Consider the following 27,343-nt stretch of genomic DNA (forward strand, 5'->3'; position numbering starts at 1 on the left):
TTAAACAAGTTAGGCTATGAGCTCATGAAGGACAGAGACTAGGTTCTTCAGATAAATCTCTTATCCCCAGCACCTAGCACAATGCTAGCTATATAGTAGGAGTGAAATAAATTAATTTGTAAGAAATTAATTTCCTCTAGACTCTAAAGTAACATGTTTTCCCTAGAAAATATATAAAAGAAAAAAGTACAAAGGAAAAATATGTATAAAAGAAAAAAGTACGAAGGAAAAAAAACAAAAACCAGTCACAGCTACAACAGTAATAACTGCTGTTAACGCTCCCTGGTATATATATATTTCCTCCTAGTCTTTTCTTTTACATATTTAAGCATATGTTTATCAAATTAGGTTCATACTGTATATACAGTTTATATCCAATCTCCACTTAACATTATACTATGAGAGTTTTCTTTTATCTTTCAAATATTATTTGAAAACATGATTTTAATGACTAAAATTTCATCAAATGGACAGAAGATATTTTACCAACCTCCTATTATTAAACATCTAAGTCATTTTCAGTTTTTCTGTTTTTGAAAATATGTCTTGACTTGAATCATAAGCTCTGCCAAGGGATAGGCTAAGTCCCAGATTAAACAGAGGACCCCCGTCCCCACTTAGGAGTGATGGTCTGGTCTAGAAGAGCAGAGGACGAATTCCTCTTTCCTGGGGATGGTTTAAGTGTCTCTTGGAAGGACTAGCAGACATTCACGGATGAGCTCACTCAAGAGGCTGACAGGGGAGCAGGCTCAGACTGAAGTCCGTCTCTTCTTCCTCCCAGCCCCCCTCCATTCTCCATCCCATTAACATTCCTCCTGGGAGATGGCAGTTCCAGAGGACAAACAGGCATTGTTGGGACTCAAGGACCCTGAGAATGGGCCCTGTAACCTAAGCCCCACCGGCATGGATATGCTTGGGCAGGTCACCCAGGGGACACCATGGTGACAGATGAAAGTGCATCTCAGGGCCTGGATTGTGTTTCCAGGGCACAGGTGTGGGGAGATTATCTTTCTGACAAGCCAAGCACTTACCCCAATCTCTACAGCTGCTTTCTCTTCTCTCCCTGGTCCTAGGCCTACCAGAAATAGCACCCTCAAGCCATTCTCTGTTAAAGCCAAGAGCTGTCTTCACCTGAGCCTTTTTGCCTGAAAAGTTACCAAAAGAACCTGACAAATTGCCTCACTTTGTCAAGTGAAAGAGTGAACAAACATCCTGCATTTTGAATGCCCAGGCTGGCATGTCCCCCGCAAGCCAATGGAGCCCTAAAGCTCTTCCAGGGAGCTCACAGCCTGGCGGGTGCAAAGACTGTGAGCTCTAGCAGCGGATCCCCGTGGGCTTGACACTTGCTAGCTGCCTGAACTTTGGCAAACTGCATGATCTCTCTGAGCCTCGGTTGCCTCACTTGTGAAAAGGGGACAATGCTGATGTCTTAGGACTGCTGTGAAGATGAAATGAGACCAGAGACGTAAAAGCACTTAGCACCTTACGTGCCTAGCAAAGGTGTTCCTGTGGAAAACTGCAGAGCTGTGAAGGCACCAGGTGTGTTTGAGAAACAGAAAGTGGCACATGGGGCTGGCAGGTGGGCCTATAGGTGAAGGTCCAGGGACTTGCCTAAAGCATTTGGCCAAGCTGCCGAGGGAGGGTGGGGGAAGGGGTGCCCAAGTAGGGAAAGGCTGTTCTGTTCAGGCCTCAGCAACACCCATTCAGATGTGACTTGGAAGCAGCCTGACCTCTAGGCTTGGAGGCAGGAAGGCAAGCCCCGGCAGGGCACGGGCCGGGGGGTCCCACAAGCAGCAGGAGCTGGGGCAGGGCAGATGTGGGAACAGGAACCCCTTGGCTCTCAGCGCCCACCCTAACGTGTTGTAGAATCCAGAGCAGACTCTCCCTGCAGCCCTAGGCTGCCTGGACTCACTCTCACCTCACAAAGCTGTCCCTGAAATGGGCAGAGAGCTGACTCTGACACAACACAGGCTGCATTCTTGGCCTGTCTTTAATCAGATTTCTCTTTTGTAAGATTCAACATTTTCTGAGCACCTACTGTGTGCCAGGCACTTTTGTACACAGGCTCTCTTTGGCTCCCATGACAGTCCTGGGGAACTATGGGGCTAGACACGCTGAGGACAGCACATAGTGCTGTGGTGGACCAGGGCTCACTGCTGGCTTTCCTCTAGGGCAGGGGTGTCCAATCTTTTGGCTTTCCCTGGGCCATACTGGAAGAAAAATTGTCTTGGGCCACACATAAAATATATTAACACTAATGATAGCTGATGAGCTAAAAAAAAAAAAAAAAAAAAAAAATCACATCTGGGTATGGTGGCTCATGCCTATAATCCTAGCACTTTGGGAGGCCCAGTTGGGTAGATGGCCTGAGCTCAGGAGTTTGAGACCAGCCTGGTGCAACATGGTGAAACCCGTCTGTACAAAATACACCAAAAAAAAAAAAAAAAAAAAAAAAAAAAGCTAGGTGTGGTGGCATGTGCCTGTAGTTCTAATAATTGGATGGCTGAGTGGGAGGATCACCTGAGCCTGGGAGGTCAAGGCTGCAGTGAGCTGAGATCGCGCCACTGCACTCCAGCCTGGGTGACAGAGCAAGACCCTGTCTCAAAAAAAAAAAAAATTGCAAATAAGGTCTCATAATTTTTTAAGAAAGTTGACTAATTTGTGTTGGGCCACATTCAAAAGCCGTCCTGGGCTGCAGGCGGCCTGTGGGCCATGGGTTGGACAAGTTTGCTCTAGGGCAAAGGCTGACTAAGCTCCCACTCCGTAGTCATTCCTAAGTGCAAGCTCTGTGGGCAACACGAGACAGAATCTATTCCAGAGGAGCCAGTGGGCAAAAGGATGGACTTGTTCTTGTGCCTTGTATGTGCCAGGCTTCCTGCTTAACTTTTCAGATACTACCTCATTTGCCTCCCTCTCCCCCTCCTAGGTAAAATTTATTATCCTTATTTCATGACAGACAAAAAAAAAAAAAAAAGGCTCAGTGAGGGAGGTAAATTGCCCCAATGCTCTGTGGTCACAAATTGGAGAAATGGTGATCTGAAGCCAGTTCTGGCTGACTCCAAAGCCTGTGCCTTTCCACGGTACTGTGTCTTTCCAAGAGAAGCCCTGTCAGGCCGGAAGTGCTCAGAATTCTGGCCAGATTTTCAAATCCAATGAAACTCTCCCTCAAGAGTCGGTGCATGGTCCTGCGAGGGTCTTTAGGACAGACTCTTTCTCCCCAGCCCAGACATGTGCATCTGCTATTAGCTCCAGAGAAGAGGACTTCAACTCGATATCCTTAATGAATGTGCACCTTTGAGACAAGACATGCTGAGTTTGCTCAGACAGCAAACGCGGTCTGTAGGTGGCAACCCCCAAGCTAGGGCAGGAGGCCCTGGAGGAAGGGGGAGATTTCACACCCCAACTTCTAGGAAATTTTCCAGTCCTAAAGGAAGTATGTTCTGAAGCTTGAGTTATGTTCCAAGAAGGATCTTGACTCTTGGAAGAAGTGAGACAGAAGAAAAAAAGGATGCCTTGGTTTGGGGGCAAGGGGTGGGAGTCAGTGTGAGCAGCAGACTCTTATCCTGAGGAATGTGGAGAGTGGAAATGTCTGACCCATTGTGCAAATGAGCAGGAAACAAGCCTGGTCCCTTCCTACCTTCTGTCCCTCTTTATATATTACTTTCTCTGCTTCACCAGGAGAAATTCACATTCAGCAAATACACATCATTTAATTGCCTGTCATAAATTCTCATCTGTCCAGAGGGATAGAAATTTTCAAGGCATATTTAAAAACCATTTTTTTTTCTAGTAGGGCAATGTACCTAGATCTTTAGTGATACTGTAGACAACCTGTTTGAAAATCTTTATAATCCAGGTGTGCTACTTTAATGTGCAAAAATACACCATCAAGAATCTTGATGACAAAATCAGAATAAATTAAATAAAAGTAGCATGTGGTAAGTAAATATTAGTTTTCTTTATCTCCTATTTTGTACTTACAATGCTTCTATTTATTAAAGATTCTATTTACCATGTATTTTAGTAACAACAAATTCTGTTTGGGTGCAGCCTTTTGGGAAAACGCCTGTTGCACAAAAGTGTGTGTATAACGTGCCTGCCTCACTGCAGGGTACGTGGTGAGGACTGCCTTTCTGTTCCCCACCTTGGGAGCACTCATACTTTCACATGCCTTATCTCACAGAGGCCATATGACAGGCTAAAGAGGCCAGCAGAGCAGCTGGTCTTCTTCTTTCCTTAGAGATAAGCAAAGTGAGGGCCAAGGAGGCAGAGTGACTCTCCAGTGTCATCACTAGTGAGAGGCAGAGCCGGGATTGGAAGCAGAAATCTGCCTGGAATGAGCTAGCTGACATGTGGTGACTCCAGTGAAAATGCTCAGCCTCTGCAGAAGCAGTTTGGGGTTCGTAGTCCTGACTCAGGCAGAAAAAAAAACAACAACAAAAAAACAAAGAACCTGATTCTGGTCCACACTTTCCTACCCATCCCTAGTACGTTTGCCAAAAGAAAAAGGCTGATGAAGATCGTTTTCCCTACCTGACCACATGTCTGGGAACCTAGGCTCTGAAAAAACCAGGTTGTCTTATCTGAAGGAGCTGCCTTACTTTGAAACAACAAATTGAAGTTTCTTCTCATCCTCAGCGTCCTCCCAGCCCATCAAATCCCTAGTAGCTTGAAGGGCTAGGCTAAGAGACAGCTTCAAAAGGGCAGAAATCACAGCGCATTTTCATCATCCATTTGAAGATCTGCAGGGCAGGGCTTTTGATGTCAGCTGGCTTCCCTTGGTCTGTCATTCCTGGTGCCCAAGAACAATACTTGAGAGACAGGTCTGGATATCAGGAGCGTTCCTGCTCTTCTCAGATTCGGTACTAATTGTAGCTCTGTTCATTAAATGCTTTCTATTTGCTAGGTACGGGGCTAAGAGCTTTTCACAAAGTATATTGTACCTTCACTTCCCTTTGCTGGGTCAGTATTATTATACCTTATTTTACAGATGAAGCCACTGAGGCTCAGAATGGATTACTAATCTGTCTGGGTCACTCTGCCAGTAAGTGGCATGGCTGGGATTTGAACTGAGGTCTATCTGACTTCAAAGCTTCTCCCGCCCTTCTACTAAAAACTCTTAATAAAAGGATAAAATCAAATTATTTTCCTGTGATTTTCGACATTATTTCTCTTCCATTAAGGACTGTACTTTGGCTATCTTTTAGATGAAAACGAGTAATTTTGGAAAAACTTCTGTTCATAATCAAAACAATGATTCTCTATAGAGATCTATGTAAGGGCATTCCTTGTTTTATTTCACTTTGCTGTAGCGCATTTTGCAGATACCACATTTTTACAAATTGAAGGTTTGTGGCAACCCTGCGTCAAGCAAGCCTATTGGTGCCATTTTTCCAACAGCACGTGCCCACTTCATGTCTCTGTTTCTCATTTTGGTAACTGTTGTAACATTTCAAATGTTTAAACTATTATTATCTCTGTTATGGTGATCTATGATCAGTGATCTTTGGTGTTACTATTGTAATTGTTCTGGGATGCCACAAACTGTGTCTGGTGTAAGATGGCAAACCTAAGTGATAAAGGTTCGTGTTTTGACTGCTCCACTGACTGGCCATTCCCTGTCTTTCTCCCTCTCCTCCGGCCTTTCTATTCCCTGAGACATAATGATATTGAAATTAGGCCAATTAATAACCCTACAATGGCCAAGTGAAAGAAAGAGTTGTGTGCCTCTCACTTTAAATCTAAAGCTAGAAATAGTTAAACTCAGTGAGGAAGTCATGTCAGAAGCTGAGACAGGCTGAAGGCTAGGTCTCTTGAGCCAAAGAGTTAGCCACATTGTGAATGCAATGGAAAAGTTCTTGAAGGAAATGAAAATTGCGACTCCATTGAACACACAAACGATAAGAAGGCAAAACAGCCTTTTGGCTGTTTTATGTTTTATGGAGAAAGTTTTAGTGGTCTGGATAAAAGACCAAACCAGCCACAACACTCCCTTAAACCAAAGCCTAATCCAGAGCAAAGGCCCCAACTCTTTTCAATTCTGTGAAGTCTGAGAGAGGCAAGGAAGCTGTCTAAGAAAAGTTTCAAGCAAGCAGAGGTTGGTTCATGAGGTTTAAGGAAAGAAGCAGCCTCCATAACATAAAAGTGCAAGGTGAAGCAGCATGTGCTGATGGGAGAAACTGCAGCAAGTTATCCAGAAAATCTAGCTAAGATTGTTGATGAAGGTGGCTACACTAAATAGCAGATTTTCAACGTAGACAAAACAGCCTTCTATTGGAAGAAGATGCCATCTAGGACTTTCATAGTTAGAGAGGAAAAGTCAATGCTTGGCTTGAAGCTTCAAAGGATGGGCTGACTCTCTTGTCAGGGGCTAATGCAGCTGGTGACTTGAAGTTGAAGGCAGTGCTCATTTATCATTCCAAAAATCCCAGTGCCCTAAGAATGATGCTAAATCTACTCTGCCTGTGCTCTTTAAATGTAATGACAAAGACTGGATGATGGCACATCTGTTTACAGCATGGTTTACTGAATGTTTTAAGCCCATTGTTGAGAGCTACTGCTCAGAAGAAAATACTTCTTTCAAAATATTACCACTTACTGACAATGCACCCGGTCACCCAAGAGCTCTGATGGAGATATCTAAGGAGATGAATGTTGTTTTCATGCCTGCTAATGTAACACCCATTCTTCAGCTCATGGATCAAAAAGTAATTTTGACTTTCAAATCGTATTGTTTAAGAAACACATTTTGTAAGACTATAGCTGCCATAGATAGTGATTCCTCTGATGGATCTGGGCAAAGCAAATTGAAAACTTTCTGGAAAGGATTTACCATTCTAAATACCATTAAGAATGTTCAAGATTCATAGGAGAGGGGTGAAATATTAACAAGAGTTTGGAAGAAACTCATTCCAGCTCTCATGGGTGACTTTGAGAACTTCAGGACTTCAGTGGAGGAAGTAACTGCAGGTGTGTTGGTCGTAGCAAGAAAAATAGAAGTGGAGCCTCAAGGTGTAACTGAATTGCTGCCATCTCATGATAAAACTTTTATGGATGAGGAGTTGCTTCTTATGGATGAGCAAAGAGAGTGGTTTCTTGTGATGGAAACTACTCTTGATGAAGATGCTCTGAACATTGTTGAAATGACTACAAAGAATTTAGAATATCACATCAACATAGTTGATAAGGCAGAAGCAGGGCTTGAGAGGACTGACTCCAGTTTTGAAAGAAATTCTACTATGGGTAAAATGCTGTCAAACAACATTCCATTGTATAGAGAAATCTTTCAGGAAAGGAAGAATCAATACATGAGACAAACTTCATTGTTTACAGAGTACCCATTGTGTGCACCGTTCTCACGTACACAGTGATCACACACCTGTATGGTCTGGATAACCCTGTAATAAATATTGTCTATAAATAACCAAGAGGCTGAAGCTTAGAGAGGGGACTCAACTTGCCCAAGGCCACACAGCTTCAAGTCTCAGTTTCAGAAACCAAGACTCCCCGGTCACAACAGAACCCTCCAACTACAGGATGCAGCAGCTTCTGTGTGTGACTGGATTGTGGTCCAGGCTTGAGGTAGGGAGTGGGGTGGGGGCAGGGTGTGTGGGGACCTGGCCAAGGACTGGAAAAGCAGAAGGAGACAGACAAGATTTTATTCCCAAACACTGCCTCCTCAGAAAACTTTAAAAAGAAAAGTTTACCTTTGCAATCTAGAGGAGGTTTTCATGTTTCAGCTCATGCTGAATTGTTTTATGCCTTAGCTATAAACCTCCGACAGAGAGAGTGCGGGGGCAAGGCTGACCCAACTTTAAGTATGGCTGTGCCGCTGTAAAGCTCAGGTTACGAGGATCACTTCTGGTGCCAAGGCAGTTTAACAAGTATGAATGTGCATAATTCATTCCAGTTGTCCTGCCTCGGCACAGAAGGGCTATTTCTGGGGTGGGGCTCCCTACACTCCCGCCAATGTGGTTCCCATTACTGGATCTGGTGCCTTGCTGAAGTTCCCTCCATGCCCAGGAAGGGCCTGTTTTATCACAACTGCCAAACCATCGGTTCTCTGTAAAGGTTTGGAGGGGTTCTGTATTCCAGGAGGCGAAGTCAATGCTTGGCATAAAGCATTGCTTGGTTGTGAGGGTGGGCTCTCATGAAAAAAAGCACCCAATCTCACCTGTCCCAAGAAATCTTTCCAAAACCCAATTGGTATTGTCCAGTCTCTAGCCAATCTAAGTACAAGCACTCTCATTTTCTATTTTGAAAAATCTCAACCCTATGGAAAAGTTCAAAGAATAGTGCAGAAAAGCCCATATACTCTTCATCTAAATCTGTCAGTTAATATATTGCTGCATTACTTCATCTCTATGCATAAAAAGTTTTTTTGAATCATCTGAAAGTTGTAGACTTCAGTACACTTTATATCAGCACACATCTCCTAAGAATAAGAACATTCTATCATCTAACCACAATATGACTATTAATGAATAATTATTTCATATCACCTAACATACATACTATAGTTTAAAATTTCTCCAATTCTTCCCAACTGTCTTTATTTATTTATTTTTTTTTGAGACGGAGTCTTGCTCTGTCGCCCAGGCCGGAGTGCAGTGGCAGTGATCTCGGCTCACTGCAAGCTCCGCCTCCTGGGTTCATGCCAGTCTCCTGCCTTAGCCTTGCAGTAGCTGGGACTACAGGCACCCGCCACCACGCCTGGCTAATTTTTGTATTTTTAGTAGAGACGGGGTCTCGCAGTGTTAGCCAGGATGGTCTCGATCTCCTGACCTCATGATCTGCCTGCCTTGGCCTCCCAAAGCGCTGGGATTACAGGCGTGAGCCACTGCGCCCGGCCCCCAACTGTCTCTTTTATAGCATTTAGAAAAACAGGATTCAATCACTTGTAAGAGTCAAGTTTTTGGCTGATTTCTTTAGTCTCTTTTAATCTACCAGAGCCTCCTACCCACCCAAATACTCATCAGTCCTTTTGTTCATAGTATTAGCCTTTTTGAAAGTCCAGGCCAGTTATTCTGTAAAACGTCCTGCATTCTGGTTGTGTCTGATTGTTTTCCCATAATTGGATTCAGGTTACATATTTTTGGCAAGTGTACCTCACGTGTGATGAGACGTACATCTTACTGCGTCATATTAGGATGGCTCACTAATGGAGTGTTAAGTTTGGTCACTTGGTTAAGGTGGTGATTCCTAATCTCCCCACTATAAAGTAACTCTTTTCCTTTTGTAATTAGTAAGTAATTTGTGACACAAAGCCCAATCTCTTTAGATCATTTACTTAAACTGCCTCTGCCAGCTCCCCTCCCATCTATCCTCCTCTGGTTTTAGCCTCCACATTCTGAAAATGCCCTTACCAAAGTCGCCAATGGTCACATGGATGCCAAAGTCAATAGGCATTTTCATATTTGCGTTTTGAACCCTCAGCAAGACTGGATGTTAATGCTCAGGCCCTTCCTTGAGGGCAGGAGCACTGTCTTATATATGTCAGTACTCTAGGGACCAGCTCAGTATTTGACACACAGTAGGTGTGCTAGAAATCTTTGTGTAATGAATAAATGAATACATACATTGAGAGGAAGTCAAGATTGGGAATCAGAAGGCCTGGATTTGAATCCCAGCTCTGCAACTTTCCATAAAATAAAACGGTTGATCTAAATCAGTGAGTTTCAAACTTGGAAAAAATTCTAATATTAGAAGTTATCTTTAAATAGGATCTTTATTCAGAAGCAAATGTAGGAAACTGATCAAAGGGAGCAAGCTGCTTTTGTTGAAGCAGGTAGCAGAGGCTAAATGGTGTGGCTCACAAGACTGGGGGCTTGGGGAAGGATCAGAGGGTCTCAAGAAGTAGGGAAAGGGTGAATTCTAGTGGGCCATGGCTGCCAGGTGAAGTTGGAACTGAAATCTGCAGCATTAGGTTTCAGCAATGAAAGGAACAGCTGGGAAAAACAGCCTGGTCTGGTTAGTTGTGGGCCTGCTGCATTTGGAGAAAGAAACAAGCCAAGCTAGGAAAGCACAGTGCAGAACTGGGTGCAGGAGGAGGTGGGAAGTCAGGAATGATCACTGTCCTCTCTCTGTCTCGGTTTCCTCCTCTGAAGTCCTTTGTCATTTGAATGCTCTTTGATTCTCTCTCTCCATTATTCCAGTGTTCCCCTTTGGTTGGCGGGCCGGGGCGGCGGGGTGGTGCATCAATGGGTGATGAGCAGGGTCAGCAGAGGCCTCCTGTGTTCTGAGGGGGCTCTAAGGGACATTCCACTGAGTGATTTGATGACCTGAGAAGCCTGCCCATTGTCCAGGCCTTAAAGGGCCACTGCCCCTTACCATTAACCCACCTCGGGACAAAGGCCATCACCAGCTCAGACAAATAAGCTGCTTAGCCAGACCTCATGCATCATCTTGTCATCCACACGGGGCCCAATAGGGGCATCTGAACAGAGCAGAGAGCCGGAGTGCAACTCAGCGGTTTCCATTCAAGGGCCTCTGGCCAGGGGTCATAAACTGCTCCCAAAATGTGCATGCAGCTTTATCCTCTGTGCAGCAGGGTAGGGTATAGTGCGGGGCGGGGGGAGAATACATCTCTGATCTGCTTTAGAGGTTCCCTTAGACCCTATGGCTGCCTGAAGGTTGTCAAGAAAGGGAGAGATGGCTGTTAGATGAGGGAGGCAGTCTGGTGGGGGTGAGAAAAGATTGTGAAGAGCCAGGCATACCTGGGATGCAAAAATGCCACTTACTATCTCTGTGACCTTGGGCAAGTTATTGTATCTTTCTGAGGCTCTGTTGAGTAAAACACCAGAAAAATGACAACAATGATAGAAATTTCCATTTACTAAGACTGTACAATAACTGGGCACTTTGCTAAGTACTTCACATATATTATTTCACATTGAATTCTAATACCACCAATGATGTAGGTATTATTAATATTATCCCTGTTTTACACATAAGGGAAAAATGAAAACTCAGAGGTTAAAAGCATTTGCTAAAGATCACAGCTAATAATGACAGAGCCAACATTCAAACCCACACTCTTAGCTCTTCTGCTCTAGAGCCTCCCAGCTGAGCAGACTCAATGGAATGAGAAAGGCGAAGCCCCTGGCACCCTGTAGGTGCTCAGGAATGGGATTTGCTCATCTGTTCTTCTGTCCAAAGGTGTGGTCAGGCCCTCCTTGGTTCCAGCACACCTGCCTGCAGGTTATGTTGCTTGTCTCCTCCCACATGAAACCCCGGGAAAATGGAGCGTGCTCAAGGGCTGCTCCCTGAGAGCTGGAAGGGGATGGATGGAGAGTGGGCTGTAAAGCTGGCCTTTGCCATGGCAGCCCTTCCTTCCTAGAGAGGAAGAGAGCCTTGCCTTGTCCCCCTGTCTGCACAGAGGACCGCATTGCTTCCTTCATGTGTGCCCAATACACATGGCTGCCCACGGTGGGCACAGATGAGGTCTGACCAGAGTTCACTCTCCAGCACAGGACCCCACACAGAGCACACACCAGGAAGAGTCTGCTAAATGAATGGACAGATGAATGAATGAATGGAGGAAATAAACACTTCCAGACCCCACAATTAGGTTGGGAGCATTTGGTTACACACAAGTAACAGACATGCAAAGTCTGTATGTCTAGGCTCATCCTTATACCAGAGCTCTGGTCTTAGTCGGCTGATGCTGCTGTACCAAAATTCTATAGACTAGGTGGCTTAAATAATAGAAATTTATTTTCTCATAGTCAGAAGGCTGGAAAGTCCAAGATCAAGGTTCTGATGGGATTCGGTTTCTGGTGAGGGCTCTCTTCGTGGCTTGTTGATGGCCACTTTCTTGCTGTGTCTCACATGGAGGAGAAAGAGCTCTTTGGAGTCTCTTCCTCTTTTATAAGGACACTGGTTCTATCTGATCAGGGCTCTACCCTTATGACCTTATTTAATCTTAATCATCTCCGATGCCATCACATAGAGAGTTCGAGCTTCAACACATGAATTTGAGGGTGGTGGGAATGTTGATGGTGAACACAATTCAGTCCATAGGAGCCCTATAGATACATAAAAGTAAAGTTCACTTCCAGATAAGCCTGAATGTGCAAACTTGCCTGTGTTCCTCAGTAGTTAGCATCTTTCTCTAGGAAGTTCCCCCAACCTCCCAGTTTGCATTACACCTCTATAGCCCCACACACCCTGGCACACTCCATCACCAGTTCCCCTTACTGGTGGCTGCTTCAGGGCAAGCTGTTTAGTGTGTTTCTGTCTCCCCAGCAGGGGTGAGCTGACTGCTTTCTATCCTCCATGGGCCCTGGCACACAGTAGGTCCTTAACAAAAAATTTGCTGAGTTGAATTGGTTCTGAGGGTCAACGAGCCTCATTTTTCCTCCATATCACTCGAAATCAGAAAGACCTTCCCTGTTTTCACTCTGATTAGTGAGGCTTTGGCCTTTTCTGCCGACATCACCAGACATTGACCAGAGGCTGTGTTGAATCTGCATGAAAGTAAGCAACTTGAGGAAGGATAGGGCTCTGGGAAGAAGGGCTGGGGCTGCCCTGCTAAGGATCAGGACCCGAGCTGCCAGCAGTGGGAAACCCAGGGAGGGCACTAGCAGGGGCTCTTTGAAAGGTAACACCTGGAACAACGTGAGGGATGGATTAAAGGGAGAGACAGGGGCAGGGAGGCCAGAAAGATGCTACTGAAGCGGTCCAGGAGAAAGGAGACATAGTAGGAATGTTTTGGCTAAGAGGAGCAGCATTTTGTAAAACTAGCAAATAGACAGGGATCATCTCCACTTCCATTTTTGCTCCTTCTCAGGATAATAGCAGACCGGTGATCATAACTTTCGTTTTGATAAGATAACCTCCTTACCCCCTAAAAATGGTCTCTATTATTTGCCAAGAGAAGACCAGTAAACACTAAACACCTGCCTTGATCTCAGTGTCTTAGATGTTTTCCTGTTTCTCCTTTATCCTAACAAACTCCCCAGGTTGCTATTCTTATTCCCATTTTATAGATGGGCAACTGGGTAAGAGAGGTAAGCTTGGTGAGGTCACTGAGATAGTGGGGAAAGGAGCTGGGTTCACGTCAGGTATGCATTCCCCCAAGGTTCCACTGGGGCATCTGAAGAAGGGTTTCTGGAAGTACAAATATAGGTACTGTTGTTAGCTGGTTAGCAGCTTCCCAGTGTTATTTATAGAAATAGGATCCACCAGGAAAGAGGGAGTGGAGCATAAATGAATTACCAGTCATTCTCCTTTCCTTTCAACTCTGGGGGAAGGCCAGCTGACCAGAAGGAAAAAGCATCACAGCGTTTCATCTGGTACCAAACATCAGCACTCCATTGCTGGAACTATGGGGACTGGAAACAGCGTAGGGGCTCCAGCAAGAGCATCTGAGGCTTTGTCTGTGAGACTACAGGCTATGTTTGTTTAGCTGGTGCTTGGGCTCACTCTCCCACCCAAAATCTCTGGAAATCACCCAGGAGAGGGAGGGGGATTAAAGATCATGACTCCCAGGCTGAGCTGTTAATTGCTGGGGCTCTTCCAAGCCAGGAGGGGTAAGAGTGTAGGAATCTGCTTGCCTCCCAGGAATATCTGGCCAAAAACTTTTGGGGTCCAGAAAGGGAATAAGGAAAATGACATTCATTGGGCATCTATTATATAGCAATCACTGTGCTAGAAGCCTTACCCATATTTTCTCATTTATACCACAATTTTGTGAAGTACAACTGGCCCTCCAAATCCATGGGCTCAACCAATCGTTGACTGAATATCAAAAATAGTCAGAAAAAAAAGTATAAAATTTAAAAATACAGTATAACAACTATTTACATAGCATTCACATTGTTAAGTATTATAAGTAATATAGGGATGATTAAATTATACAAGAGGATGTCTGTATGTTATATGCAAATACTGTGCCATTTTATATCAGGGCTTGAGCATCTGTAGATTTTAGTATCCGTGGAGGTTGCAGTTGCGGGGAGGGTCCTAGAACCAATCCCCTGTGGATCGAGAGAGAAGACTGTACTATTCTCCATTTTACAGAAGAGACTGAGGCCCAGAGAGGTTAAGCAAATTGCCCAAGACTACACAGCACAGACCTGTAAACCTCCACAACCTATTTTTCCCTGCCATTGCTCCACATTGTGCCATTTCTGTTTTTCTTCTGGCTTCAGTCCTTTTAGGCCTTATAAAGCAGAGGGATTTTTTTTTAGTTGTTTAATCTCAAACACCTATATAAATAATGGCAGTTCAGAAGGAGAGGAAGGGGAAGGAGAAAAGGAAGCCACAAGGTTTCCTGGTTTAAACTGGGAGCCATTAACCAGTAATGGGGGATCCAGCTGAGCTCAAAGCACCCAGCTCAGACATGATGACAGGGGCAGAGGGCAGGGAGCTGCCTGGGGGAGGATGGGAACAGATGGCTCCCAAAGACCACGTTTAGGAAAGGGAAGAAGGATGGGCCTGAGAGCAGCAAGAGATGTTTATTCTCAAGGTGAGCAGGCTGTGTGGGGGCAGCATTAAAACCCTACAGAGTACTGGAAAAAGCCACAGAGCTGTGTACCCAAGGGATGTGATTTCAGGTGATTACAGTGAGAACAAACATTAAATAACACCGAGTCACATGCAGAATAGCTTCTATTTTCTTTCACCCCTTTGGATGATGTCAAAGAGGAAGTCTAAGTTGGGAACTAGTGTGTTTTCACCACCTATCAGTTGCCAATGTCCTTGTTTAATGCAGAGAGGCAAATCTCTCCTCAGTGTCCTTGAGCAGACATTCTCTCGCCAGAATGGGATAACCTGCTTTCATAGTATTTATTTTTACAGTTACCTTCTATTTATGGCAAGTCATACACTTGCCATATGGCAAGTGGAATGCAGCAGTAATATACAATTTCCTTTTGAAATAAAAAAATTCACTAAAGGAGAAAAAGTTTGGAAAAGGCAGCAGTTTAAAGGAACATAAATAACCATTTAGGTGGGCACACTGCTGTGGCACAGACTAAGACAGTGACACAGAAATGAATATGGTTTGGGAAATGCTGGTTTCATCCAGTTCTCTCACTGCTCAGACTAGAAAGTCGAAGAACCAACAGATGAGCCTTTTGCAAGGTGACACAGCAGGCTAGAGGCAGAGCTGGGATCAAAGCAGATCTCCTGCTCCCAGGCCTATGCCTCTCTGTAAGCAGGTTTTCATGATGAGGGTTCTCCAGATGAAGTTTGTAACTGGGAAACTGAGCTCACATGATAGCAGTGGGCCTCACATGATGACAGTGAGCCTCACATGTTGGACTGACCATCCATGAACAAAGCCCAAACTAGTTCCAAGCCTTGTGGCCAAGGTGCAGCTCTGTGCTAAGCTGCTTCTCCCTGAGCCTGTTTCTCACGTGGACACAGTGTTCACCCTCCTTCACATTTCTCCAACCTCACAGGACTTCTCTGTGGATCCAGTGAGATGACAGAGGAGAACGAGCTTCGGGAATGAGAGGGTACACAAATGTTAGTTCTACTAATCTCCCACACTCCCCTTGGCCTCCTTCCAGGTGCCTCTTCAACGGTCTGGGCCCTGAAGTGTCAGGAGATGGTTTAAAATGTGGTCTGGTGTCCACAGGGGATCCACAGAGCAGACCACGACCATTTCAACAGGGACACAAACGAGACTTAGTTTCCAGATGGAAAAAGCCTGGACACACAGCTAATGTGCCTTCCTTGTGGGGTGGTCTAGGAATTCCTAGGTCCAATCAAGCCATACATGAAAAACGTTATTTTTGTACCTTTTAATGCAGTGGTATTTGGGGAAATTAGTGGAAAAGGAACTGCAAAGAGTCTACAATGAGTGACTAATTAGAGGGCCCTGGTTCTCCCAGGATGTTCAGTTACATTAATTCAAAACGTGACCTGTTTATTTTGCAAGGTCAGGAAGAAGCCTTACCTCCTAGAAAGCCAATGTGGCAATTAAATTAGAGTCACCAGAGTTTCCCCGAGGTAATGTATGAAAAAGGGCTTTGTCAACAGTATAAAAACAGAAGTGACCCCTGTGAGGTTGTCACCACTGCCCTCAATGCGGGGGCATAATGGTCTGCCCCAGGTGGGAGGCCATAGGTGAGAACTTGTCTAGTTAAGGGAGGCACCTGGTAGAGTGGAAAGAACACTGGAGTCTGGGGCCATGCTTTGCATCTTGACTCTGTACCTAGACAAATCGCTTCATCTCTGTGACTCTCCACAGCTGTATCATGTATGTGCCTCAGTGTCCCGTTCCTAGGGTTATTGCTGTGCATGTGTGTAGACGGGGTGCTGGTGGAAAGAAGGAAGAAAGGAAACCAGCGCTTTTTTTTTCAATTTTGATTTTAGCACATACACATACACAGGGCACTGTGCTCAGCCCTGGAGATAGTGTACACAAGGCCTACCTCTAGGAACTGGGAGTTGCACGAGGGAACCAGACATGTGAATAACTAGGTCCCAGACTGTTAGGGAGAAGTGAGTACAGAAGACAGTGGGGCATCAAACAAAGGGGGCCAGACAGCAGACGGTCTATCAGGAAATGCTCCTTATCAACTCAGAGTTGCCAAGTTCTAGGCTTCTGACCACTTGGCTTCTTTCCTGCTGAATTTCCAGGCCTGAGAGCCACCCAGCCTGCTGGTGTTGGCCTCCTGAACTCTCTTTTCTATAGCAGAGGGCCTAGGCCTTTCTAAGCAGTGATTATGGATAAACAATAAACACATCTATGGAGCTTCCTGGTCAGCAACTTGTACCTGTATCATGCTGTCTAGTTTTCAAGTTATCTAGTTATCTCTACAACCATGAGCAAGTTGCTAAATCTTTCTGAGCTCCGGTTCCCTCATTTTTAAGAAGACACAATTCAGGATCACCATCTATTAGCCATCATTCTGAAATCCCAAAACTCTGAGACTAAATGTTTAACCAAAACTCATTTAGAGGCAAAACCTGACCTGAACTGACATGAGGCTTGGAGTCATTTTAAAATCCCATGAGTATAAGTATTCATGTTTCATGGCAGAAATAGTGATGTGTTTGATTACTGTAGGAGTGTTAGGAGAAATACAAAATATGTACTCCATTTTCTTTCTTAAATCTGAACATTTCCAAATTCTAAAGTGCTTCTGATTCCAAGGGTTTCATTTAAGGAATTTTAACCTGATAAATTAAATACCAATTTTAAAGGGTCTCTCTGTTTAGAATACCCTTCATTCTTCATCTCTCTGGAAAACATCCACAAACATTTAAAATGTCATCATGAATGAATGAATAAAGGAAGAAATCAATTTGTCTTGTCAACAGGAGTTAGGTACTTAACTTTGCTACATAGCTGGTGTAGTAAGAATCTATTTACCAACGAGGGTCTTTTGATGCAAGAGAGTTGAGAGAAGTAGTGAACAAAATTGCTGAAAACTTTACCTACCCCAGTGTTCTATACCCTCAGAACTAGGTAAAGAAGCACATCCAAGTTACTACAGTTGGCATAAAACAACAGCAACAACAGCAACAACAACAACAACAAAAACCCAGGCTCCACGAAATTCATAGTGAAAGAAGACAAAAATCTCACTGGACCTTCCTTTCAACTGTTAGAAACAGGCACAATTTTGCTTTCTGATTTCACAAACTGACTTAAAAGGACCTCGGTTGACTCCCCCAGGGACTCTGAATAGGTTCTCAATTAAGTTGAATTTTTTTGTTTTAAGAAAACACTTTTAGAAGGAGCTTACAAACATAGCAGTGTTTCCCATTTAGAAAGAAAAATAAACACTCCTCCACTGGATTGGTAGTCAAAACAAAATAATCCCAGCTGCTTAAGACCTGAGAAAGTCAATGAAACTGCCAAACAACAGTGATACTGACCAGTGAGAAATTTGTAAGGCAAGGCAGTAAGGACCCAGTGCTGAAAAAAGAAAAGAGCCATGGACGGCTCAGCATCCAAAGTTTGGCTCTGAGGAAGCTGCACCAAAATTTAATGCCCAGTCATCTGGTCTGAATCATCTCATATAACAGGGGCTTCATAAAGGTTTGTGAGGTAACAGGAATCCAACAACTTGGAATTCTCTTAAAACCAGCTTTTCTTTGGTGGAATTCCTCTTATCTTCTTCAAACTCCTACTAAGGAGAAGACAAAAATAACAGGATCTGATATTTGAAACAAAACAAAAAAAATAACAGAAGGAAAAAAAAAACTGGGGCTCTAGAGTCAAACAGGCTTGGGTCTGAATCTTTCCCATGCCCTTATGACCAATGACCAATGGGCAAGTCACTGCCCCTTATTGAGCCTCAGTTTCCTAAACAGTGAAAGGGACATAAATTGAGACACAAATACGATAATGCATGTTTTATAGAAAGACTTCGAGCACATAGAAAGTTCTTATTAAATGTAAATTCTCCCACCCACCCACTACCTTACCTAGGCTTTGAGAAACTGACACATTTCTCAGAGCTATTTATTCCCTGACCCTCTTAAATATTAACCACCAAGTTTTTAAAGCCCCTTTGCTTTAGAATTTAGATGAGAACAATTCATGAAACATTTAATATTTATTCTGAAAAGTTTCTATGGAGTAGGGACGAATACCCACTTAATCCTAACCACTTCCTTTGCTTTTTCAACTGTGACTAGTTGATATTTTAGTGAAATCTTTCTTTATATATATCAGTGATTTCTGGATGATTACCCTTGGGGAAGGATTAGGATTTTGATAAGAGAAAAAGCTACTTCCCCTGTTTTCTTCTCCACAGGGACAATGAGCTGTTCTGTGATACCCCATGGTCCTCTTTGCACTTTACATGGGGATTTTAGCAGGGCAGCTCTGAGGCCTACCAGATCTGGGATGGCAGCTCAGGCTGGAGTTGACACAGCTGTGGGCAGAGGGCCTCTGGGAGTGATGCTGGAGAGTCCAGCGCAAGCTCCCGGGAAGGCTGGCTCCAAGAGCCTCAGCTCCCACCATAGGAAACTGTCTCACTTTCACCCTTTAGGAGACAGAGAGGCATTCTTTGTCATTTAAAATACAATACAGTCTCAGCTGGCCCTAAAGCAATTGCTCTGTTGAGGGTGGTTTCCAAGGTCTCAAATTGGTGGAAGGAGATGGGGGTGTGGAGACAGGGAAGAGAGATAGAAAAGTTTTATCAGCTTTAACTTTTTTAAATACCATAACAACCTTGGAAGGTTTTCTCCCATTTCATAGATGGAGCAACCAATGCTTTCAGAGGTTGGAAACATTGCCTAGAGTTGCACATCTGGGATCCAACTTCAGGCCTGTCTCTAGAGCAATGGCTATAGCTCTCTGCTACACTGTGATCCTTAAGCATTGCTTGCTCATTGGTTCATTCACTCACTCATTAAATGAACACTAAATTAAAAGTCTCTGAAAGACCATGCACCAAACTGTTAAACGTAGTTATATCTGGGAGGAAGGATTATAAGAGAACTTAACATTTTACCTTTCCATATTATTTGAATGTTAACAAGCATTGCCACTTTTGTAATTGGCAGAAACAATAAAGATAATTCCATTAAAATAATTTCACATTTTTTCCATGAAAAAAATCAAATTAAAAACCATAAAAGCATTTATTAGGCCTGCTACGTCTATGTACCAGGGCCCTCCAATCTTCACTCACTAGTGCTGAGTCCACACCAGTACCAGCATGTCCTCTGGCTCATAGAAGATCCCTGGTTTTGGGTTTCAGGAGAGAGGAAGGCAGTAGGCAGGGTCCAGCCATGGCAGAGACTCATTGAGCTCTCCCATGATCCCAACCCCAGAGCAACAGACCATTAAGGACCCAGACTCTTCCTTCAGGCATGAGACATGCTTATTACCAACTTTTAGAGTGACACTCAGAGCAAGGGCCTGGGGAAGGGATCCAAAGTGACAAGGTCCCCTGGGATGCAGGAGCATGAAGGAACAGCACTGAGCAGACAGCTGCAGGCTAAAGTCCCCCATCTCCTTCCCTGCACATCAATAATGCAATAATGTCATCAATTTGCCTCAGAACTTGCAATAAAGTGATTGCTCTTGTTCGCTAATTTGCAAAGGAAGAGATTAAGGACTTTAATCTCTTGCCTTCTCTTCTACGTGTAAGGCTTACTCAGAAATGAACAAAGGACATCATCACATATATATATATACACACACACATATGTACATATTTCCCCCCTACCGCATAAGCTTAAGAAGGCTACTGGCAGGAATAACTCATGACACTCCTAAAATCAGGGTACCTTAGAAATTGCTCCATCACTGGCAAAATGGGGAAACTAAGGCTTAGAAAGACAGTGATTTGCCAAGGATAAATAGCCAGTGAGCCACAGAGCTGGGTCTGGAACCAGGTCTCCTTGCTCCCAGCCCAGGGTTCCTGTGTTTCTGTGCGTCATTTGAAACACAGGCAGCTAAAAGGCATAGAGGAGTAGGGACACTGAACCACTAAGAAAACAACCCCACCCCAGGGAGCACTGAGAAAAAAGGAGGAGGTTTGGGTCTTGGTCAAGGAGAATGCAGGGTGTAAAATCCTGTCAGAAGAGAATCATCAAGGACAAAGATCTCTCTGATTTTCAAAGACAGCGGAAGCGAGGAGGTCCTAGCTAGAAAAGGAGGGTAGGTAATGACTGCCCTTCATTGTCATTTGGTGGGGGAACTCAAGCCAGTTCTCAGAAGAGCTCAGGTGACTTTCACCACATGGCCTTCCATCCCCTTCCAAGGTTCACACCTATTTACAGCCCAGGCTCTCAGGTTTAAAAGAGCTGGGGGAGGCTTCCCATGTCCCCACCTCAATTTCTTTGTCCGTGTGTTCCGTCTGCCCAGAACACCCTTGGTAATCTCTGTCTGGCACACCTCACTAATTTCTTTAAGCCCCGTAAGTGCCTCCGCTAGGAGGCATTTCCTAATTCTCTCAGGCAGAGTAGAGGCTTCTTCCTCGGTCACAGAACATACTAGATTCCTACCGCCTTTGCCACCTTCGGCTGTAATGATGTAGTCCCAAGAGAAAAGATGGCATCTGACATTTCTTGGAGCATCCCCAAGTGCCAGGCAGTGTGCTGGGAGCTTTCACAGACAGGCTGTCTGTAAATCCCCTAGAGGCAGGTGGAGGGGACCAGGCAATGACTAACATTTCACACTCCTTCTGTGTTCCAGGCACTGTGATGGGTGCTCATCATGAGGTGGGCACTACAATGCCCACTTGACCCTTGAAGAAATAAGCCTAGAGAGGCAATGTGACTTATCTAATGTCCTACAGCAATAAAGCTTGTATGTAATTCAAAGCTGTTTGGTTCCAGAGCCCATAGACTGTCTTATCCCTCTTTGAACCTCTGCCTCCTTTTTCAGAATCTGGCCTGGAATTTAGTACCACACAAGCACTTATAAATAAATGTTTGCCAAATCAACACGCAACCTACAGTGTTATTTGTGGGGAAACAGTTTCATTTCCTCTCTTCTCCAAACATCAGGAAATCCTGGGGCTATTAAGGTGATCCTAGGTTACCTCATGTATATCCTGCCCCACCTCTTAGAGGTTTGAATTCCTTCCTGGGTTTCCTTGCAAAGAAGCTGACTGGCCTCTGCTGGACAGAGAAGGCAAGCACCTTGGCTCAAGTCTAACAGCACCTGATCAGGGGATACAAGTTGGTCACCCTGGAGCTCTTCCGCCATACCCCACCTCCCACTTTAAGAACGCCAGGACAGAGCAAAGAATAAGAGAGCTTGCAGATCCATGCTTAAACCCAGTGGCTCTCTTTGCAGCCAGCATTTAGCCCTGCCGCTGCCTGGGGCTTCAGGGCCGCCTGTCTCCAGGCTCTGTGAAAGTGGAGAACTTTTAAAGCCAGCGCTGTTTTATGGGTAATGGGGTAATCCTTCTCAGTTTTTCCAGTGAAAATGGGGACACTAAAATACTGAGTCTCTGGGCATGGTTGTGACAGTGCCTGGCACAGTCCCTGGCACAGAGTAGGTAGCTGGTTGGTGTTGCCTATGTCTTAACCTTTTTTTTTTTTTTTCTGTCTGTGTCAATCTTTGTCTCTACCTTTACCTGTCTGGGCCTTCACCTGATGTTTCCTTCTCGTGATGTCTGTCTGTGCATCTTTGTCCGTACATCTGCCTGTTCGATGTCTGTCATGGGGGTTGGGGACAGAAGCAGCCCCCCAACTCTTGCACACTCCAGCGGCGCCGCGGGGCAAGAGCGGGGCTGCCTGAGCCCGCGGAACCACGTCAGGCCCCCAACTCCCCCGGAGCCCACCATGCACCAGGCCCCTCCGCCCGGCAAGCGGCCCAAGCAGGCAGCGGCAACGAAAGGACAATTTTAAAAACAAACCCGCAAAAGTAGGAAGAGAGAGGGACTTACCATTCGCCGCGACCCCCAGGCTGGCGGAGCCACTTTTAACTAAGAATGAATTAGGGACAAACTCTTCCTCAGAGTCTGAGTCCGGGGTTGGCTGGGCCACACCGTTGCCTAGCAACCGCCTCTGGCTCTCATTGGCCGGAGGGGAGGGGGGCGGGGAGGGGGACTGCTCAATAGGGGTTGATGAAGCGGATGAACAATGCAAGGGAGCACCTGCGAACCACAAAGACAAACACAGACAGAAAAAATAATGAAAATTGATTTTGAGGCACACGGGGAGGGGGAGGGAGCAAAATAAAACACGCATCAACGGGAAGGGGGGCTCCCAACACGGGGAGATCTACTGCACACGTGGGCCGGGGGCGGGGCTGATGCCTCCACAGAGAAAGTTGCTGCAAACTCCTTCTGAAGAGCTGGGGCCTCAGTGCAGGCTGGCAAAGAGGGAATCTCGGAAGCACACAGAAAGCCTTTTCTGTTCTGCCTATTCTTTTAAGACATACCTGAAAACCCGGGGTCTAGTCCTGACGGGGCTATGTGATCTATCAAGCAGCTGCGCCTCTCTGGGCCTCAGTGGCCTCGCTGATAAAAGCAGCAGTGGGGACTGGGTGATCCCTGAGCCCCTATAAGCTGGCCATTCTGTGATGTCACCGAACTGAAATGATGTTCTGATTACTGAGATTTTATTCCGACCTGCCTGGAACAGGCCCTAGGCCTGGTAAAAAGGTAGAGAAAGCCCGAGAGAATGATTCAAGGCTTCACCTTTGGCAGTCTAGGATTTCAACACAGCAATGTTTCATTTTTCTAAGAATCTCACATTTTATGATTCTTAAATTCTGACATTCTCTGGAGCCTCCCTGAAAGCAAGACCCTTAGGAAATTTTGTTCATGTCTTTATATTCAGAATCTAACATAGTGCCTGGCACATAGTAGGCATTGTAGAAGTATTTGTCGACTAGCTTAATTCTAGGGGGTCTCACATACTAGGATTCTTGAGTTCTGATGTTCAACGATGAGAACATGCTATAATTTTAGGACACTCACATTCTGTGAGTTCCAAGATGTTGTAAATTAGTCAGTCTGACCCCAAGTTTCTACCATGCCACGGTTCTAAAACCCCAGCTTTCTATAGATCTATGAGCAAACTCCCAACTCTTCAGAAGGAGGAGGCCATGGCTTAGGACAAGAACTTTGAGCTCAGACAATTTGCAGTCTTATCCGTGGCTGACCTTTCAACATGTGCAGTACATCGTCTACAAGAGAGGGAACATAAGCACAGACATATAAAAGTATACAGTACAAGACAATGCAACCACTTACAGCAAGGGCTGCTCATTTTCTCCCACCTTGAGTGACAGAAGGTTTATAACATAGTCATATCCATCCAGCTTTTCAAACAGACTGAACCTTAGGAAAAATAATGCAGGGCCATCTTAAGGTTCAGTGGGGCTCTAAGGGGGAGGTGACACAGAGAGCAGCTGATTATTTGCAGGGTAGGGTGGGAAGCTTTTGGTGGTCTGTCCACACAAGAGCAGCCCACTTGGTTCACAGTCACCAATTCCTGTAGGATTTTGCAGGTTCCATGACTCTTTTTCTTTGTTTTTTGAGACAGAGTCTCACTCTGTCACCTAGGCTGGAGTGCAGTGGCATAATCTTGGCTCACTGCAACCTCTGCCTCCCAGGTCCAAGTGATTCTCCTGCCTCAGCCTCACAAGTAGCTGGGATTACAGGCACCTGCCACCTGCCTGGCTAATTTTTCTTTTTTTGTATTGTTAGTAGAGATGGGCCAGGCTGGCCAGGTTGGCCAGGCTGGTCTGGAACTCCTGACCTTGTGATTCGCCCACCTCAGCCTCCCAAAGTGCTAGGATTACAGGTGTGAGCCACCACACCCAGCCTTTTTTTTTTTTTTTTCCTAGATGGAGTCTTGCTCTGTCGCCAGGCTGGAGTGCAGTGGTGTGATCTTGGCTCACTGCATCCTCTGCCTTCCAGGATCAAGTGATTCTCCTGCCTCAGCCTCCTGAGTAGCTGGAACTACAGGCACGCACCACCACACCCAGCTAATTTTTGTATTTTTAGTAGAGACGGGGTTTCACCATGTTAGCCAGGATGGTCTCAATCTCTTGACCTTGTGATCTGCCTGCCTCGACCTCCCAAAGTGCTGGGTTTACAGGTGTGAGCCACCGTGCCTGGCTCCAGGTTCCATGACTCTTAAGGTCAACCCCTGAGCTTAACTTTATGTGACAACATTTTACAGAGTTGATGTGTGTGCCACTTGGCTGGTTGATATTATAAATTCAGCAAGAAGAACTGAAGCAGCAGAAATCAATGACCAAGGTACAACCTCTGGGTAGCCTCTTCCTCTGTGTTTTGGTTTCTTTACCTAAAAATTCAGGCTATGATTCACCGTACAATCTTTTAAGCCAGCATTCCCGATTCACCTTGAGAGCCTGCCTTCCCTGACACCACTGACCACCCGGTGCTAGAGGGCTGAACATTCTGCATTCCTTTCTCTGAATTAACCTTGTCTTCGATTCTGATATATCTGCTCTGCTATATTTCTATTTATCTGTATCTGTCTCCTACATGAAAGTATATAGTATATTCTTGGGGTACAGTGCATTTGTGGAGTGAGCTTTGGAGTTCAACAGAATTGGGGTTTGTATCACAGCCTCACCTCCTATTAGTTTTATGATATTAGGAAAAATACTTCCAGTTCCTCATTTGTAATTTTTTATTTTTATTTGACAGGGTCTCTGTCACCCAGGCTGGAGTGCAGTAGCGTGATCTTGGCTCACTGCAACCTCCACCTCCTGGGTTCAAGTGATTCTCCTTCCTCAGCCTCCCCAGTAGCTGGGATTTCAGGTGTGCACTACCATGCCCGGCTAATTTTTGTATTTTTAGTAGAGACGGGGTTTCACCATTTTGGCCAGGCTGGTCTCGAACTCCTGACCTCAAAAGATCTGCCTGCTTCGGCCTCCCAAAGTGCAGGGATTACAGGGGTGAGACACCATGCCCGGCCTCTCATTTGTAACTTGTCTACCCGCCACCCCTACCTTTTATATAGCTGCTGTGAGGACTAAAGATTAATGTACGTGAGTACACAATATGCATGAGCAAGTGGTTAGTGCTCACCAAATGTCTATTAAAGGTAACCAAGAACCCAAGAACCGCATTCATGACTCCCCCTACGGTTCCAGTTTTGGAAATGTTCTGTCTACCAGGCCACATGTATTAAGCCAATATACACTCATTTCCTCATCTTTTATTAACCAAAGACACAATATAATCTTCAATCGGAGCTTCTAATGAGCTTGAAATAACCAGTCCATGCTGAGTTGTTAGAATTTCAGACAAAAATTAAGAAACATGATATGTTGTTTCAGGGTGTTTGTTACAGCCTCTTCCTGAGTAAATCTGTCAAGCTTTATGAAATAAATAGTTCCAGAACTAAGTAAATCGTTCCATCACAAACTTCAGGAGCCCTGGGGTGAGAACGGCAGAACAGCACTGCGCCCTCCCAGGCCTCATCCCTGTCTCTTCTTTCTCCCGCACATTCCCCGGTCTCTCCTCAGGCCTCTGGGTTGCTCTGAATATTCATAACTAACGTACAGGAGCCCCTAACAAGTTGCCAGGCCCTTAGTAGGTGTGCAGAGTTTCTGTGAGGTACAGTTATTATTGGAAACAAGTTAATTTCCTTCCTCTTAGTCATGGGCAACTTCGAATTGAAGTGGTTTCCAAGGTAGGGTACACAGAACTATTTCCTAGGATGTAAGAAAATATTTTAACTCATCTATTTCAAATTTCTATTTAGTATGTTTTTTAACATATGTAATACACAAGTGCTTGGAATATGTGTACGAAAATGCACTGCTGTACCAATCCAGCATGTACAGGAGCAGGGTAGGGTCACATTGAGAGTACAGCTCTGGAGCCAGATTGCCTACATTTGAAATCCAGTTCCATTACTTGCCAGCTCAGTGACCTTGGGTAAACTACTTCACCCTTTGCAACTCGGTTTCTACACCTTTATACAGGAAAATTAAAAAAAAAAAAAAAAAAGAGTGCCTACTTATTTCTGGGTTGCTCCGAGGATGAAAGAAATTAAAATAAGTAACACGTTGAGAACTGTGTGTGGCAGCCAGTAAATACCTATAATAAACGTTAGATGTTGCTATGCATAAATATGTACATGTAAAGTGAGGACTAGCTGTCTTCATCTTTTCTTTTTTATAAAACAGTGTATGATCACGAAAGTATGGCAAATCCTGTTTCATTCCACAAACATTTCCTAAACACTCGGTGATTGGGCTAGAAGGTGAGGGAGATACAATTAGGAAGCACAGCTGCAAGGGAGCTGGAAGGAGGGGAGGCAGAGTGCACAAGGAGGTCTCAGCAGGGCAGAGGTAGGACCTGTCAGAACAGAACCACAGCCCAGTGCAAGGAGCTGGGGGGCTCGTTTCAACTGGAGGAACTGAGAAACGCTTTACTGAGCCTTGGAGGATTTCAATGAGAAGAGATAGGGGCATTAGTATCTGTGGCAGAGGAAGGAATACTCTGGCCTAAAGCCTTCATCCTTCACCTGGTCTTTAGCAATCTGTCTCCCCACCTGTCCCCTTACCTCCCAAGTCTCATTGTTACCATTAGCTTCTCCTTACCAAGTCCACTGAGACTTGCTGAGACGCGCTGGCCTGCTCTCATTTCCATGGACTCAGTGCTCTCTCTTTTGCCAAGTTTGCAGAACTTTAGGGCACTTTTTGCATTAAATCTATCTGAATGGCAACCCATGGAGCACAACCACAGAAGTTTTGCCTCTGAGCTTTTGCACAAGCTTGTTCCTTCTCCCTGGGGCATTTCCTTTCCTCTTCCTTCCTCCTCACAGCTACCACCATATATGTCTCTTAGCTTCCACTCATCCTTAGGGTTTAACTTCATGACCTCCTCCCTCAAGAAGCTTTCCTGATGCTTCAAGCCTGCATTTGGCACCCCCTCTAGGTGCTCCCACAACTCCCTGGACTCTGCCTCTTGCAACATTT

The 27,343-nt window shown here is 45.0% G+C and overlaps 1 protein-coding gene across 6 annotated transcripts in view; it reads right to left on the bottom strand.

The window, feature by feature from the left end:
- TENM4 (teneurin transmembrane protein 4) overlaps positions 1-27,343 on the bottom strand; it is a 782,056-nt gene that overhangs the window by 276,947 nt on the left and 477,766 nt on the right. For 5 of the 6 annotated variants that reach the window (XR_010127599.1, XM_063671257.1, XM_063671258.1 and 2 more), the window contains one exon: positions 22,317-22,526. The exons of the other annotated variant lie outside the window; for it this stretch is intronic. Coding sequence is in view for 4 of the 5 variants with exons in the window: in XM_063671257.1 (XP_063527327.1) it covers positions 22,317-22,526 (210 nt within the window). In the remaining variant the exon portion in view is untranslated. The remainder of the gene's footprint in view (positions 1-22,316; positions 22,527-27,343) is intronic. 6 annotated transcript variants of the gene reach the window in all.

The sequence above is a fragment of the Pongo pygmaeus genome, chromosome 9 (genome assembly GCF_028885625.2).
Source record: "Pongo pygmaeus isolate AG05252 chromosome 9, NHGRI_mPonPyg2-v2.0_pri, whole genome shotgun sequence".
Taxonomy (NCBI): Eukaryota; Metazoa; Chordata; class Mammalia; order Primates; family Hominidae; genus Pongo; species Pongo pygmaeus.